Source organism: Hakea prostrata, chromosome 2 (assembly GCF_041222555.1).
Source record: "Hakea prostrata isolate BN-2017 chromosome 2, UWA_Hpros_2, whole genome shotgun sequence".
In the NCBI taxonomy this organism is placed as follows: Eukaryota; Viridiplantae; Streptophyta; class Magnoliopsida; order Proteales; family Proteaceae; genus Hakea; species Hakea prostrata.
The window spans coordinates 74516134-74530524 of record NC_142601.1 but is presented as its reverse complement, the minus strand read 5'-3'; the positions used below and the strand labels follow the sequence as shown (position 1 = coordinate 74530524).

Genomic DNA, 14391 nt, shown 5'->3' with positions numbered 1-14391 from the left:
GAACTTAACCATCCACTTTGGCATGCTTAGATTCCCAAAGCAGCATTACCCTAAATTGACTTGCATTCAAGGACAATTTACAATTTACAATGCAAGTCAATTTACAATAGCTTAACCAACCATTTCAGCAAGCTTAGATACCCAAAGCAGCATTTAGAGGCTATAAAATATCAACTGTTACCACCGCATAATATTGTGTTTGATGAGCTATCAACATCTGTAGCCTATACAACACAAAAGATTATATAACACCAAAAGGGTGCACTATCTTAGTTGGAAAAACCAGTAACAGGCAATTCGACAATCACCTGAACCAAAAAAAAAAAAAAAAAGACAATCACCTGAACCAAGTTTTTGCCTGCAAAACACATGAAAATTTGATCTTCGTGTCTGAACATCAATAGTAATAATGATCAACAAATACCTAAGAGCCAACACTCTACAGCATCTAATTTATGAAACAACAAGACCACAAAATATCCAAAATCATACTAGTATACTAGAGCATTCCAAAAACTTGGAGATCCAACTACAAGGAGACAAGCAATCTGATATGGCATTGCTCTAGTATCTTTGTTTGATTTTTGTGATTTTAAGATGGGGTACCAGAAAAATCTTGATTTGAATCATCATAATTCTACTGCTTGATGCATCTAATTTAAGAAACAGCAAGACCACAGAATATCCAAAATCATACTACATAATTCTACTGCGTCCTTTCATCAAGCGTTGACGATATGACAAAGTGACTAGTGCTTGCACGGATATATAGGAGGTTGAAAAATCACAAGTAAAACCATAGCTCTGTTAATTCTTAAATTCAACACTGAATTCAACTGCACAACCGAATAATACAGGCAGTTCAACGACAGCGAACTGTATAAGATCAAGCAAGTCTGAGACCCAGTCGAACAACTGAAAATATGACACACCCTCGACTCAACTCATTGACCAACTTGGAAGAAGCAAAACCAACAAACAATCAAGTTAAAACTGAGTTTAACTGACAACGAAGTTATCCTCTTTTTGTTCTCTGGTGAACCAACAAGGCAACCAGCTATGTGAAATGATTACTTCATTGGCACTTAGCCTCCCCCTTCTTTCTGAACTTTGTGTCACCTGAAAAGCCGTTACAAACTAATTGATTGGTAATGTTGTACCGCAAAATGGAGATACCCCAGTCTAAATTCAAGACACTCGGTAGATAACAATGTCCATAAATATCATGAAAGTACATGCTCATGTACATTACCAATTGAGTGTGTGCAGCCACAAGGACTAGCTTTTAGTTGTTCCCAGGGTGGCAAACTGTTACCGAGGAAGCTTGCAATGTGGCATGCGTTGCCAAGACCCCAACTCCCCGAGAATCAATCCCAAATTCATTTCTTAAGTCTCCTGCATAATTAAAGCATGGTGAAAGCATTCGACAAATATTTGAGCATTTGGAGCTACCACAGAAAAAATACAAAACATAAGCATATCAGCAATTTATTTGTATTTCACAGCAACTATTCTGATACCTTGGCGATGGCTTGTAGAAGTGCCCTGCATATTTGAGGGAGATTGGGTCGCATGCCGTTTCTGGGACTTGCTACGTTCTGGGTTAAGAGGCTGCAAGGAACACAGAAGAAAATTTGATCAGGATCATATATGATACAAAGAAGTTGGTACACATAAAACTTAAAAGAGTAGGTCAAAAAGTTGCTGATGGAAAGTACTCAATATCACAGACCATGGGACACGTCCTCAGGTTATGACCAAGAGCATCACAGTTCCCACACTTGTTGTGGTTTTCGACTTGGTCATACCATGCTTTGGGTTTTGAGGTGGCTTGTGTTATGGCCTTGCCAGACTTGTCACGTTGTGGGTTTGGAGGCTGCAACAAAAAAAAAAAAGGAAGAAGAAGAAGAAGGAATATTAGGATCATGTATGACACAATGTTTATGACACCCATACCAGGTAAGACAATACAGATGTAAAAGCACCCAAATCCACAAACCAAGGGACAAGTCCTCATGTTATGACCAAGTCCGTCACAGTTCCCACACTTGTTTCGGTTCTTCACTTGGTCATACCAGGCGTTGGGTGTTGAGTTGGCCGGCCATGTTGCAGGTTTCCAAGACTTCAAACGTTGTGGGTTTAGAGGCTGCAAAATATCCAAACAAAAAAATAATAAATTGGACTGTTCGGTTTTCAATGATATACACAAACATATGAACAAACATTATGAACTAGCCAAAACCACAGACCAAAGGACATGTCCTCAAGTTATGACCAAGTTCATCACAGTTTCGGCACTTATTGCGGTTCTTAGATGCATGTCGGTAATACCATGCTTTAGGTTTGGAGGAGGTTGGCCAGCCTTTTGTCTTTGCTGGATCAGAGAAGCTGGTATAATCAAAATTTATAAATCTAATACTCTCTTGCTGGCTATTTGGTCCACCTCCTTGATTTGCATCAAGGTCAGCATTGGACCTTACTTCAATACGAGAACATTTCTGAATGGCTTCTTTTAGGCAATCCACTGCAACATTGCATCTCTCTTTTGACTCTTTAGCAATATGAACGAGTATGCCAAAAGTACGCTGCAAGTACCATAGACTTGGAACAAGTTCATGATTATGCTCCTCAACAAACTTTGTGACAACCCAGCCACTAGGGCATTTTTTAATCTGCATGGCTGCTTTGCAGTCTATCCTTGTTGTATCCTGATAGTGGACCTCCTTATCTCGGTAACCCTTGTAATTATCATCTCTCATCCTCTTCTTATCACAAGTAAATACTCGATTAACGGCCTCCCCCTGGATGCCATCCTTACGAGCACGGTCCACTTGCAACTTCTTCACGCCAAAGCCTTTTGTCCTTGCATATGCATTATAAAATTTGTAAGCCTCATTCTCACTCTTGAATGACATACCAACAACAGGTACCTGGCTGGATCTCTCACTCGGTCCATTATCCGTACCATCAGAACCATCTTCAAATCCCGAAAGATCTGCATCAATAATAAGTTAATAACACATCTGGATGAACACACTTGCAATTTTTTGTCACATCCACCAGAAGAGTAGTCAGGAAATAAGACTAATTCTAATGAAGACAACTGCAACAGCAATGCTTACCCAACATGTCCATTCACATGGGGTAGAATCAAAAGTATCACAGATGAATTTGTCACCAGCACCTATGACAACCCTGCAATTGAAGTCTTGGCGTTGGTTAGCCAATTACAATTTTTAGTTGCAAGAACCAATAAAATCTTTGTTGGTACAAATCCTTACATATATATCCATCTTACAATTCAACTGGTCGTGAAAGTTATGTATATGCTTATCTATTTATAGAATTAAAATAGCCACTCACATGTATCGACTCCTAATATAACTGAGAAAGTAAATGGATAACATGAATTGCACTTCTTTGAAATATTGGTTATAAGCTCAGTAGTCTTGTGTTCTATTGCTTAAGATAAGGGTCATAGATTAAGCATTCTCGCCTTGAAGTGGCATTAATAGTTTCATAATCAACATTAACAAAAGGATCTTTGCTCGCCATATTGCATGGCAGAGCCATAACTAATACTTGAGCAACAAAAATCAGCACCCAGACTGTTCTGACAAAGACCGACATCAGGAATATGCTGAGCCCAATACCAACAACGAAGAGGGGTTTTGAAGAGGGGAAGATACCGTCTGGAAGGAAACAAAAAATATGACCAAACTTTAGATATGGAGACATGTGCCCCGGGGGAATCCAGGACTCGGAGCTCCGAGCTTTTGGGTAAACAAAAAACACCCAAATCAGTGTCATACACAAAATCACAAACTATTAAGCTCCCCGATGGGGGTGGGGGTGTGGAAATCATGTCAACACAAAGTGGCATAAAAACATTACACTACGACAGTCATAATCATGCACAAATTCCTCAGAAGAAGAACAAGAGCGAAAAAAACACAATCCTCCTCAATTTAAGTTCTACTATTCTAAAACAATGTTTTTCTAGCTAGTAAACAAAGCACAATGGAATAAGAAAGAAGATAATAAACTTAGGCTGCAAAAAATTTTAAAAAAGAAAAAAAAAATTTGGTCGCAGAAATGCACAAAGATGGCACTCCCTACGCCATTTTGAGAGAGGTAAGATTTAGTGCATAAACCTTAGTGAACTAGAAAAAAGAATCCAGGGAAGAGAGGTTGAAACGAGGGCTATCACCTATTAAGCTTCCTATCTCGACTTATGATCATGGACCACTGCTACAGCTCCTATCAACAATGTAAGCACTTTGAATAAACTCTGTACTTGTACATTCACTTCACATAACAGCTTCAGACAGAGAAAGCTGGAGAGACCAAAAGAAACAGGCAAAGAGATGAGGCAAATGGTCGCCGGCCGGAGAAGGGTTAGGGCTAGGAGTCGGCGACGGAGAAATGGGTTTCACTGTCGCGATCAGAGAAGAAAGGAAGTGAAGAAAGCGCAGATGAGACTATACTCCCCACTGGCATCGTAAGATTCTAAAAGCCATTACTTTATTGGTGGTCGTAAAGAATAAAGAATTAAATTAGCAACGGTAAGGATTGCATGAGCTTGACAACGGACGGCTGATACCTCTCCGTGCCGGTAAGGTTTCCGGGATTTATGCTACCTTTTTAACACTTTAAAAATAAACGGAATGCGATGGGGAAGTAGTGTTTCTTTTTCCCCTGAAGAGGAAAATAGGAGATGAGAAAGTAGTTTCGGAAGAAGACAATCGGAGGGCGTGAGTAGGGCGGGGGTCGGGGACGGTGTGACGTACCACATACGGATGTTCCGGTTGGTTATCCAATTAATCGTAAAAATAAAAAATAAAAAAAGGTTGATTATCCGATGAGTTTGTGTCCTTTCTTCTCTGGGTTTCCGTGGTGCCCAAATTGGGCTGACCCTATATTGAGATTGAGATGGCTCTACCGAAAAATAAAATATTAATGGCCCTAAAACGAGGTATGAAAGAATTGAAATGGTGATAATCTTTTATCTGAAGGCTTTAAGACCTGACGGGTTTCAGGTTCAGCATTCATATACGTCTTCCCCTTCTTAGCGCCTATTGACTCCTATTCATTCCATTCCATGTTGCCTTTTTTAATACTGGAAATGCTTTTTTAATACTGAAAATTAAACGTAACCGCTCGATCATTTACAATGATTGGTTACTTTTTTTTTTTGGTACTGGTGCTTGAAAATGTAATGCCATCCGCAAGGTCGAACCCAAGACCCCTCCACTGAGAAGCATGGATCTTTACCACTCAACCAACCTTGCATTGGAAACCATCATTACTTTTACTTATTAGTAATATTGGGAGCACCCTCCAAGAAGAAAATGATTAAAGTGATGTTTACCTAGTTTGATTATTCCATTCCACTCTTAATAGGATATTCCTGGTAAATGTATAAAATAATATGAAATTATAGATTGTTTTTTGTTTTTTGATTAGGATTTCAAAGTTCGTCTAATTCAAGATTAGGTCCGGTTCAGGTCTAGAACCAACCTAAGAAATATTTGCTTTAACCCAACCATATTGCAGCCTGGTATATGTTATGTTATCCTTTTGCTCAAAACCCTTATATGTCATGGTATTGTTGGAGGATCTATTCCATATTAAAATATTCCGCTCAATCTTGGATTTTTTTTCCCCTTTTCGGTTGTCTTGCAGTCGTGCTACCGTCAAGATTACGTCATGTCCATAAATAGATCCAACGATTATATTGTTATACTTTGATTCGTGGCAAATATTCATTAAACAAAAGTGTCATATTTCTCTTTTACAATGATTTCTCATATAGTTATTTGAAATTGCATAGTTTGATTGTTCTCTAGGATAAAATTGACCATTAATTTTTTTGATAAAATTTTAATTTTAATTAGTCCATATTGTCATACTTCTCAAAATCATACTATTATATTATATAAAAGTACGCACTTCGATTCATGGCAAATTTTTCATTGAACAAAATTGTCATATTTTTCTTTTATAATGACTTCTTATACAATTTTTTGGAATTACGTATTATGATTGTTCCTTAGGATAAAATTGTCCTTTTAAGTGTCTAATAAATTTTTAACTAGTCTGCATTGTCCTACTTTGCAATGATAACGTCTTATAAAAAAAAAATTAGGAATAGGTATTCAAAATTTTTCAAGGATAGAAATATCCATAAAATTTGACATGATCTTCGCCTATCCACCACGGCAAAGCATGAAGGCCATGGATTGCACAAGGATTGGTGTTGTTTCTTGGGTGTTTTTACCAACGGCCCTAACAACCTAAGCGCCTCTCACCCCAAAATCCCGTATAAATCAGGCATTCCATCCAAATCTGGTGGTAGGTCGTTACTTTCTCCTCAGAGCAGCAAAAATGATAATGGCTAGGAGCATAGACTTGAAGATCTAAAGCTCTTTTATCCGAGAGAGAGAGAGAGAGAGAGAGAGAGAGAGGGCGGTGGTGATTGCCAGCAAGGTAAGGGAAGAAGATCTTCCTTCACCCATATAGCGTTGGGTTTAGAGGGCAATTTTACAGATGGACATTTAGATCTTTACGCAAAAAGAGGGGTAATTTCATCTTTTTCGATCTTCACTTGACAGTCAAAAGGTTTAATCATCAAGAGGGATAACATCTGATTTTACAAGAGGGACATGCTTGATATTTTGCTTTATAACATGGGGGGCATTGTGATATTAATTGCGCACATAAAGGGTAGTCAAGAATTCAGCTCCACTTAAGAGCCCTTCTGAAAATGACTTTTCATTTTTTTTTTTTCTTTTTCAAGTGGAGTCTATAGCATTGAACAATTCTGCTTTTTAACATGTACATGCTTTGGGGGAATCATCTCTTTACATTGCAATTTTTGTTTGGGGAAAGAGGGACTTTTGCTAGGGTTTTTTCCACGTGAAAGCATCCTTGGTCAAGTCGTAATGTGGTTTCCAATTATAAGTTTAAAAAATCAAAGCTACTAGGATATATAAATTAGAAAATTGCTATTTACAATTAGATACCGTTTTGTTTGTTAGATTTGAAGTGGGGTGAGAAAAAAAATTAGAAAAAAGTTTGAAAAAAAATATACTTTTCCATTAAATTCTAATGTGTGATTTGTTTGGTTTACTGGGGTGAAAAAGTTGGCGAACAAAGTTTCTTAATTTAAGAAAACTTATCTGTTAAAGTGACATTCTAACTTTTTCAACCCATTTCTTATTAAAATCCTATAAATAAGTGAAATTATGTAAAAAAATGTGAGAAACAACAAAGTGAGGCCCACTTTTAAAATTTTTATTATATTTTTGTTCCTCCACCCCATTATGTATAGGGATCACATGTTTATTTTTTTCACCCCACTTTTACAAACAAATAGTACCTTTGACATGGTTGACTGATCAACTTTTGCTTTTCTTGGGTAATTCACGCCATCTTGCTCATTGTGATGAAAATGATTATTATTATTATTATTATTATTATTATTTTGGTAAAAGGTGAAAATGGTCATCGCATAAACTATATTGTGTATGTTATGGGTAGATGTGTGAGCATGGATCCTAATCTCAAATGACTATAGAAGATAGTCTGAACTCTGATGGGTACCAACGTGCCAACTCTTGAGCTTGTCATGTAGTCCTAACACTTTTTTTTTGAGTTTTTTTATGGCGCCCCTTAAGTGGGTCTGAAATTAGTGATTATCCCTTTACGTGATATAAATTACAGGGTGCCTTTTTGCTTAAATTTAAATATTCCAAGTTGTCCCATTTAACAGTAAAGCCTTTCGACTTTTAAGTGATGGTTGTAAAATATCTAATATATCCCTAATACTGTGTACGAAAGTACCCCTCAATTAATTTTCTTTCATTTTGCTTCTTGATGGGTGACATCATCTTCCTTCATCTCGCCAAAAACCCCACCACTACCCTTCCCCTGCCGTTGACCACTGCCCCCCCCCCCCTCTAAAACTGTTGCTCTCAAATCTTTGTTTTCTAAACAGGGTAATGAGTGTTAGTTTATTGAATTTGTCTCATTGTTATACTCTATCTATTATCTAGCTTGAAAAAATTGTGCATGTCTGTGGTTTTGGGAACTCATTCATTGATTTTGATTGCAGGTGAATAATGACTAAATAAGAGATGGCTTTGGTCACTGGGCAAGTGCATAGAGGGGTTTTTGGTTGCTATTTCGTATTTCGTCAGGGAGAGTTCCAGTTAGTGGTTTGATGAACAGTTAGGGGTGTCAACGGTGCGGTTTCGTGTTGGACCTATCGCTTTCGAGCTGAAAAATACCTAGCCAAATACAGCCCATTAGCAAAATAACAGTTTCGGGCTGGTTTCGGTTTGGTGCGGTGCGGTTTGGGTTCGGGCTAACTAACGGTTTGGGCTAATAGTTTAGATTCGGGTTGACTAACGGTTTATGGTGTGTAAGAAAAAAAAGCATGAAGAAACAATTAAGCATCCTACAACAAAAACGAAAATTATATGGAAAGCAAAGTTGCTATTGGTCAATTTCCATTTAAAAAAAAACCCACCAATTCTATAGAAATCAATAACCTATATATTAAGTAATAAAATGACTATTCGATCTTTGAATTCATGCTTAATTTTTTTAATTGTCTATACCAACTAACTAATGGTAATATAATGATTCAAATATCATTTAATGTAAAATTACAAAACGGGTTATAACGGGTTGCGGTTCAGTTTCGGGTTTGTGTGGGCTCCACAACCCTCAGCCCAATTACAGCCCATTAAGGTTCGGTTCGGGCTATAACGGACCAGTGCGGTTCGGTTTTAACGGTTTGGGCTATAAATTGACACCCCTAGGAACGTTTAATGGGAAATTGGAAAAGTAAGCTTTGAATCTGCTAATCTGTTGGTTGAGAATTTCAGATTGAGGGCTCCGATTGTTGTAACTGGCAGAGAAAAAATGAGAACCAACAAAAGAAACGAAAATCCCAACCAATTTAAGGTTCTGCAGATGACATCAGAAACCTAACTAGACTAAGCTTTTTCTCAGTTTGATTCCAAATTCAACTTGCAAAGCTCAAGTTTACCGATGAGCTCCCTCCTAAAAAGTATTATTTCTTTAGCCAGAAAAGCAAAATTTCAAGGTTTGACGACTAATTAACGTAGAAAAAACGACAATAAGTAGTGAGATTCATGGAATTGAAAGCCAAATTTTTGAGACAAATATTAAGAAACAACTTCAATGAGAGAAATGGTTGAATGCTTTCATATGAGAGAACTTAAAATGTATAGGCAGCATACATCCCATATTGTTAGGTAACTATGAACAATAAAAAAAGATATAAAACATGAAAATACAATACATGTAAATGATTTAATAAAGAAACCAATCAAGCCAAATTAGGATATTGATGAAATGGAAGGATGAGATGGTATGGAAAGAATTCAAATGAGAGGAATGATGAATGGAAAGATTCAAATGAGAGGAGGAAATGATATAGAAATAATTCAAATGAGAAGAGCAAATAATATGGAAATAATTCAGATGAGAGGAGGAAAGAATTTTAAATTAGAGACAATTAAAGAAATGATGAAAAATCATCCTTATCACGCCTAGTACTCCCCCTAAGTTGGAGAGTGAATGTCAATAACTCCCAACTTGCCTCTATGATTGAGAAATAAATATTTTTCAAGTGCCTTGGTGAAAATGTCAGCAACTTGAACAACACTAGTGGTGGAGGTGGGTTGAATAAGACAATGTCAAACCTAATCGTGAACCACATTACAATCAATCTCGATGTGTTTACTGCACTCGTGAAAGACTGGATTTGCAGCAATATGTAAAGCAGCCTGATTGTCACAAAAATAAAGGTATTGGTCGAGGGACCATGACACAAAGATCTTTGAGCAATATAACTAACCACATGAGTTCACAAGTAGTGACAGCCATAGTACTATATTCAGCCTCAGCAGATGAGCGGGACACAGTAGCTTGTTTTTCAGATTTCCAAGATAAATGGTTGAAACCAATGAATACACAATATCCAGTGGTAGATTTTCGAGTCATAGGGCAACTTGCCCAATTTGAGTCACAATAAGCACTAAGAGATAACTCACTATCAGCAGATAAAATAATCCCTTGTTATGGAGTGCCATGGAGATAATGTAGTAAACGATTAGCAACATCCATATGAGGTTTACGAGGCTCATGCATGAATTGACTAAGAACATTCATAGTGTGATCAATATCTAGAAGAGTAATTGTGAGATAAATAAGTTGGCTCAATAACCGACGATATGGTGTTGGATCAGGCAAGGGACCATTAGAAGTAGTTAACTTGAGGTGTTGTTCCATTAGAATTTGAGTCGGATTAGCACATGTGAAACCAAAATTAGTTAAGATGTCCAATGTGTATTTTCGTTGATTGACGAAAATACCTTTCTTGGAACGTGTCACTTCAAGACCAATGAAATATGTAAGCAAACCAAGATCTTTAATTTGGAAACGTTGCTGAATAAGTGATTTTAAGTTGGAAATCACAGTTGTGTCAAACACACTGATATGAGGAAAATTGCACCGAACCCGTGGACAAGGTTCATAACCCTCAGCCAGGTTGGACCGTAACCAGGGACCCACCAGGCCCTAATTTAATGATCATAAAGGCGCCGCATTTTGGTTAGCTATCCGGTAAGATCTCCCGAACGTTGCAGTAGATGAAGCTAACTTGTAGGAAGCAACTACCGGTAAAACAACGAGGGAATCATGCCACGATTGATAACTACTAGCGGTCTCGAATATCTAAGAGGAAACCAACAATCGGACGGCCACTAACAGAGATCGAAACTTCACTCAACGGTCGAGAATCGGAGGTAAAATCTATATAAATGAGTGATCCACTCACTCCAGAGGTATGTGAATCGTTTTCAATTTACGCATTCATTATTTAGCTCTGCAACTTATCAGAGCTCTGGTGATTAGTTCAGGAATTGACTTAAGCTTCGGAGGTGGCCTCCCGACCCCCACGGTCGGGCCACATCTAACTCTCTTTTGCAGGCAATCATTGAGGAATCGAAGGCTTGACAATTTCTTGGACGCATCACACACCAATTAAAATTTCATAAACATAAACAATTACAAAGGTAGATGAAGACTCTGTAAGTAGAGAAAATAGAGAGTAATTTGCCTTAGATTGTGTATATCCAATATCAATAAGGGCACCAGAAAGCTTGGAAAACCAATTATAAGATGATTGTTTAAGCCCATATAATGATTTGTGCAAGCGACAGACCAATTTCTCCCCCATATTAAGAAACAACTTCAATGGGAAAAATGGTTGAATGATTTCATATGAGATGACTTAAAATATATAGGCATCATACATCCCATGTTGTTAGGTAACTATGAACAATAAAATAAAGATATAAAAGATAGAGATACAATACATGGAAAAATTTGTTTGGAAATACAATACATGAAAATGATTTAATAGATAAACCAATCAAGCTAGAGTAGGATACTGATGAAATGGAAGGATGAGATGGTATGTAAAGAATTCAAATGAGAGGAATGATGAATGATAATAATTCAAACGAGAGGAGGAAATGATATGTAAAGAATTCAAATGAGAAGAGCGAATAATATGGAAAGAATTCAAATGAGAGGATGAAAGAATTTTAAATTAGAGACAATTAGGGAAATGATGAAAAATCATCCTTATCATGCCTAATAACAAACAATGAATGAGCTCATGCTACTTGAATTTCGATCAGTGTTGGTTATCTTATCTTAAAATTAAAAGAAAATAAAGCACATAAATCACCGAATCCTAGATCTCAAACGAAATGTGAAAATTAATCAGGATCACTGCTAGTTTGACTAATGATTTCTATAGGTTGGATTAACTGAACGATTTCATCTTCACACTTTATTTTCCCCGTTAACCACGGTGTTGTTGTTCTGGGAATATTCAGAGCTTCCATGCCCATCTCTAAATCTCTACTCCTACTATTACTATTGATCTTAGAGAGAGAGTGAGAGAGAGAGGGAAGGGCAGTGGTGGAATTTTCAGCCAGATGAAAGAAGATGATGGGTGAAGCTAATGAGCAAAATGAAGTAAAATTGATTGAGGGGTATTTTTGTCCTTACACAGTACTGGTAGTATATTCATGGTACAACCTTTCGCGAATTTCGACCGTTTCGGTGAAAGACTAACCAAAATTCGAACTTTAATCATTTTTGAAAATAATTATAATTAGGAAGACTTGAAAAATTTTATGGAAACAATTTAAATTTAAAAATTTAAGAAAATTGGGTCTTTAACCGCTTTACTAACCCACCATTATATATTTTACAACCCAAACTTAATGACCAAAGATTTGATTGTTAATGGGGTAACTTAAAATATTTGAATTCACATAAGGTGCGCTGTATAATTTATCCTACTTAAGAGGACAATGTCTGATTATCTTTCATTTGGCCTCGCCTGAGGCGCTCATTTGGTTTTGCTAGTGATTGGTCTTGAATTCTTAGAAAATTTTCAGGTTCTACCATTTGTAATCGTATTGTAAGCTTGTGTTTTGTGCCATTGTTCATCATCTTTGGTGGAAGCGTAATCTTCGTAGATAGACTTCCAAATTCCGCTCAAAAAATATTATTTGGAATGCTATCTTCTTAGATGTTCATTTAAGTCTTGTAACTTTTTGCATACCTTTAATTAATGTTGTCCTAAGGATAGACTTATTGTTGTCTCCTGAGGTCTCATCTATTATTTTTTGTCTTTGGGACCTAATGTGTTCTATTATGTCCTCATCTTATAGGTGGCTTTGTTCCCCTTGTGGTGATTTAAAATTTTTATTCATTAAAAAAAAAAAAAAAAAATACGCAATGCAAGAAACTTCTTTTTTTTACCCTTCTTTTGGTAATGTCATGCGTCCTACTTCATCTTCACATACGTGAATGATTTGAATCTCCATAGTCCCGAAAAAAAAAAAGAAGAGAAAAAATCTCAATGAAATCTCCAGAAGTGCCAATTGTCCTGACGAGAGAGAAAGATGAGGGTGAGCTCTCCTTTATGGAACGTACTGGTATTTGCGGCGATGGTGATGGCGGAGTGTGCCAAGATAGGTTTAACCACACTTAGCAAAGCAGCCATGTCTAGGGGGATGAACAATTTCATTTTCATCATGTAATCCTATGCTTTTGTTGCCCTCGGCCTCCTCCCCTTTTCGGCCTTCTTCCACAGGTCAACTCTCTTTTACTCACGCACTCCTTATGGATGGAAGCCCAATTTGGGCAAAAATTTTCGTGTTTTTCCTATTGCGAATTTTAACGTCTCCTTTTGTTCGTCTTCTCATTTGCAGGGCAACTCATCGTCCAATAACCTTTTCCCTTCTCTGTAAAATGTTCCTTCTTGGCCTAATTGGGTACCTTAAGACATGCTTGCACGATTAACTCTATTTACTTATTTTTGGTGTATGCCTAATGGGTTTTTTCTGTTCGAACAGGTAATTGAAACAAAGCCATTAACACCTGAACGAATCTCTTTGCTTTTATCTTTTGCAGTTATTTGGTGCAAATTTTCGCATATACTGGCATTAATTACAGTTCTCCTACTCTTTCCGCGGCTATCAGCAACCTTACACCTGCTTTTACCTTCATACTTGCCGTCGTTTTCAGGTTCTGCATTTCTGCTTCGATAGGGATCATGGCTTTCCGTATCTGTCTATAAAGGACTCGTGGCAACTAGGTTTTTTTGTCTGGAAGATTTTGATTCTGCATATCGGTCTTCCTTTGTGTGTATAAGATATTGAAAAAATCATCTAAATATTGAAAATATTTTCCTTTATTTAGTATCTATACTAGGGGTAAAATTCATCTGATGATGTTGGTTTTCTGTAAAAATTTGCTTCGGCAGAAGTTTCTTTGCTTTTATATTGGGTGGCTGTCTTGTGATCATCTCAACGAAGTAATATACTTTATCTAGAAGTGATCATTCAGCTCATTACAAAATGAATGCTTCTACAATTGGCATGGTCGGTGTGATTCATCATATTGTCTATATTGACTTACTCCCTAATTTAGCTTTGCTCCTAATTGTTGTAGGGAGTTTAAGTATGTTAGAAAACAAGCATTAAATAATCAAAACAGCAGCTGAACTTGAACAAAGAAAAGAAAGAAGAAGAAGAAGAAAAGAGAGATGAAGAACTAGTAGAAGAGGCTCGTGATTCTTGCTTAAGAGTCTAGAATCACAAAGCACTTTTATTTATATCTTCTAATGAATCTAATACAACTTGAGAGACAAGTAATTGTCCTCTAGAAAAAGGAAACAAAACATTACAGCTTTAGTAACTTCCTAACTCCTAAAATAGAAAGTTCTGAAAATAGAAACTACCACCAAAATAGAAACTATGTTTTCTAAAA

At 36.9% G+C, this 14391-nt stretch overlaps 1 protein-coding gene and 1 pseudogene across 5 annotated transcripts in view; one reads left to right on the top strand and one right to left on the bottom strand.

The window, feature by feature from the left end:
- Window positions 1-369: 369 nt before the first annotated feature.
- LOC149026476 (uncharacterized) lies at window positions 370-4723 on the bottom strand. 4 transcript variants are annotated; one of them, XM_089146777.1, is made up of 8 exons: window positions 4211-4723; window positions 3123-3195; window positions 2918-2995; window positions 2000-2146; window positions 1733-1876; window positions 1521-1611; window positions 1253-1395; window positions 370-1119 (listed from the first exon to the last, which is right to left on the bottom strand). In XM_089146777.1, exons 1-7 carry the CDS (start codon window positions 4240-4242, stop codon window positions 1286-1288), a joined length of 675 nt encoding a protein of 224 aa, XP_089002903.1. In that variant the 5' UTR covers window positions 4243-4723; the 3' UTR covers window positions 370-1119; window positions 1253-1285. The 4 variants fall into 4 exon arrangements, with proteins under 4 accessions (XP_089002903.1, XP_089002901.1, XP_089002900.1 ...); XM_089146775.1 differs by having other exon boundaries at window positions 383-1119; window positions 2250-2995; window positions 3123-3208; window positions 4211-4721; XM_089146774.1 differs by having other exon boundaries at window positions 384-1119; window positions 2250-2995; window positions 4211-4721.
- An 8214-nt stretch (window positions 4724-12937) lies between these two features.
- The window catches only part of LOC149026475 (WAT1-related protein At5g40240-like), a 38388-nt pseudogene continuing 36934 nt past the window's right edge, over window positions 12938-14391 (top strand). Inside the window, exons 1-3 of the transcript XR_016171845.1 lie at window positions 12938-13213; window positions 13332-13394; window positions 13534-13647. The product of XR_016171845.1 is annotated as a WAT1-related protein At5g40240-like (transcript). The remainder of the gene's footprint in view (window positions 13214-13331; window positions 13395-13533; window positions 13648-14391) is intronic.

What these genes read in the sequence shown, in the direction of transcription:
- LOC149026476 (XM_089146775.1), bottom strand. An exon ending in ACATGAGGACTTGTCCCTTG is followed by an intron (nt 1,877 to 1,999) that starts GTTTGTGGATTT and finishes TTTTTGTTGCAG; the next exon opens with CCTCCAAACCCACAACGTGA. An exon ending in TTCTACAAGCCATCGCCAAG is followed by an intron (nt 1,396 to 1,520) that starts GTATCAGAATAG and finishes TTAATTATGCAG; the next exon opens with GAGACTTAAGAAATGAATTT.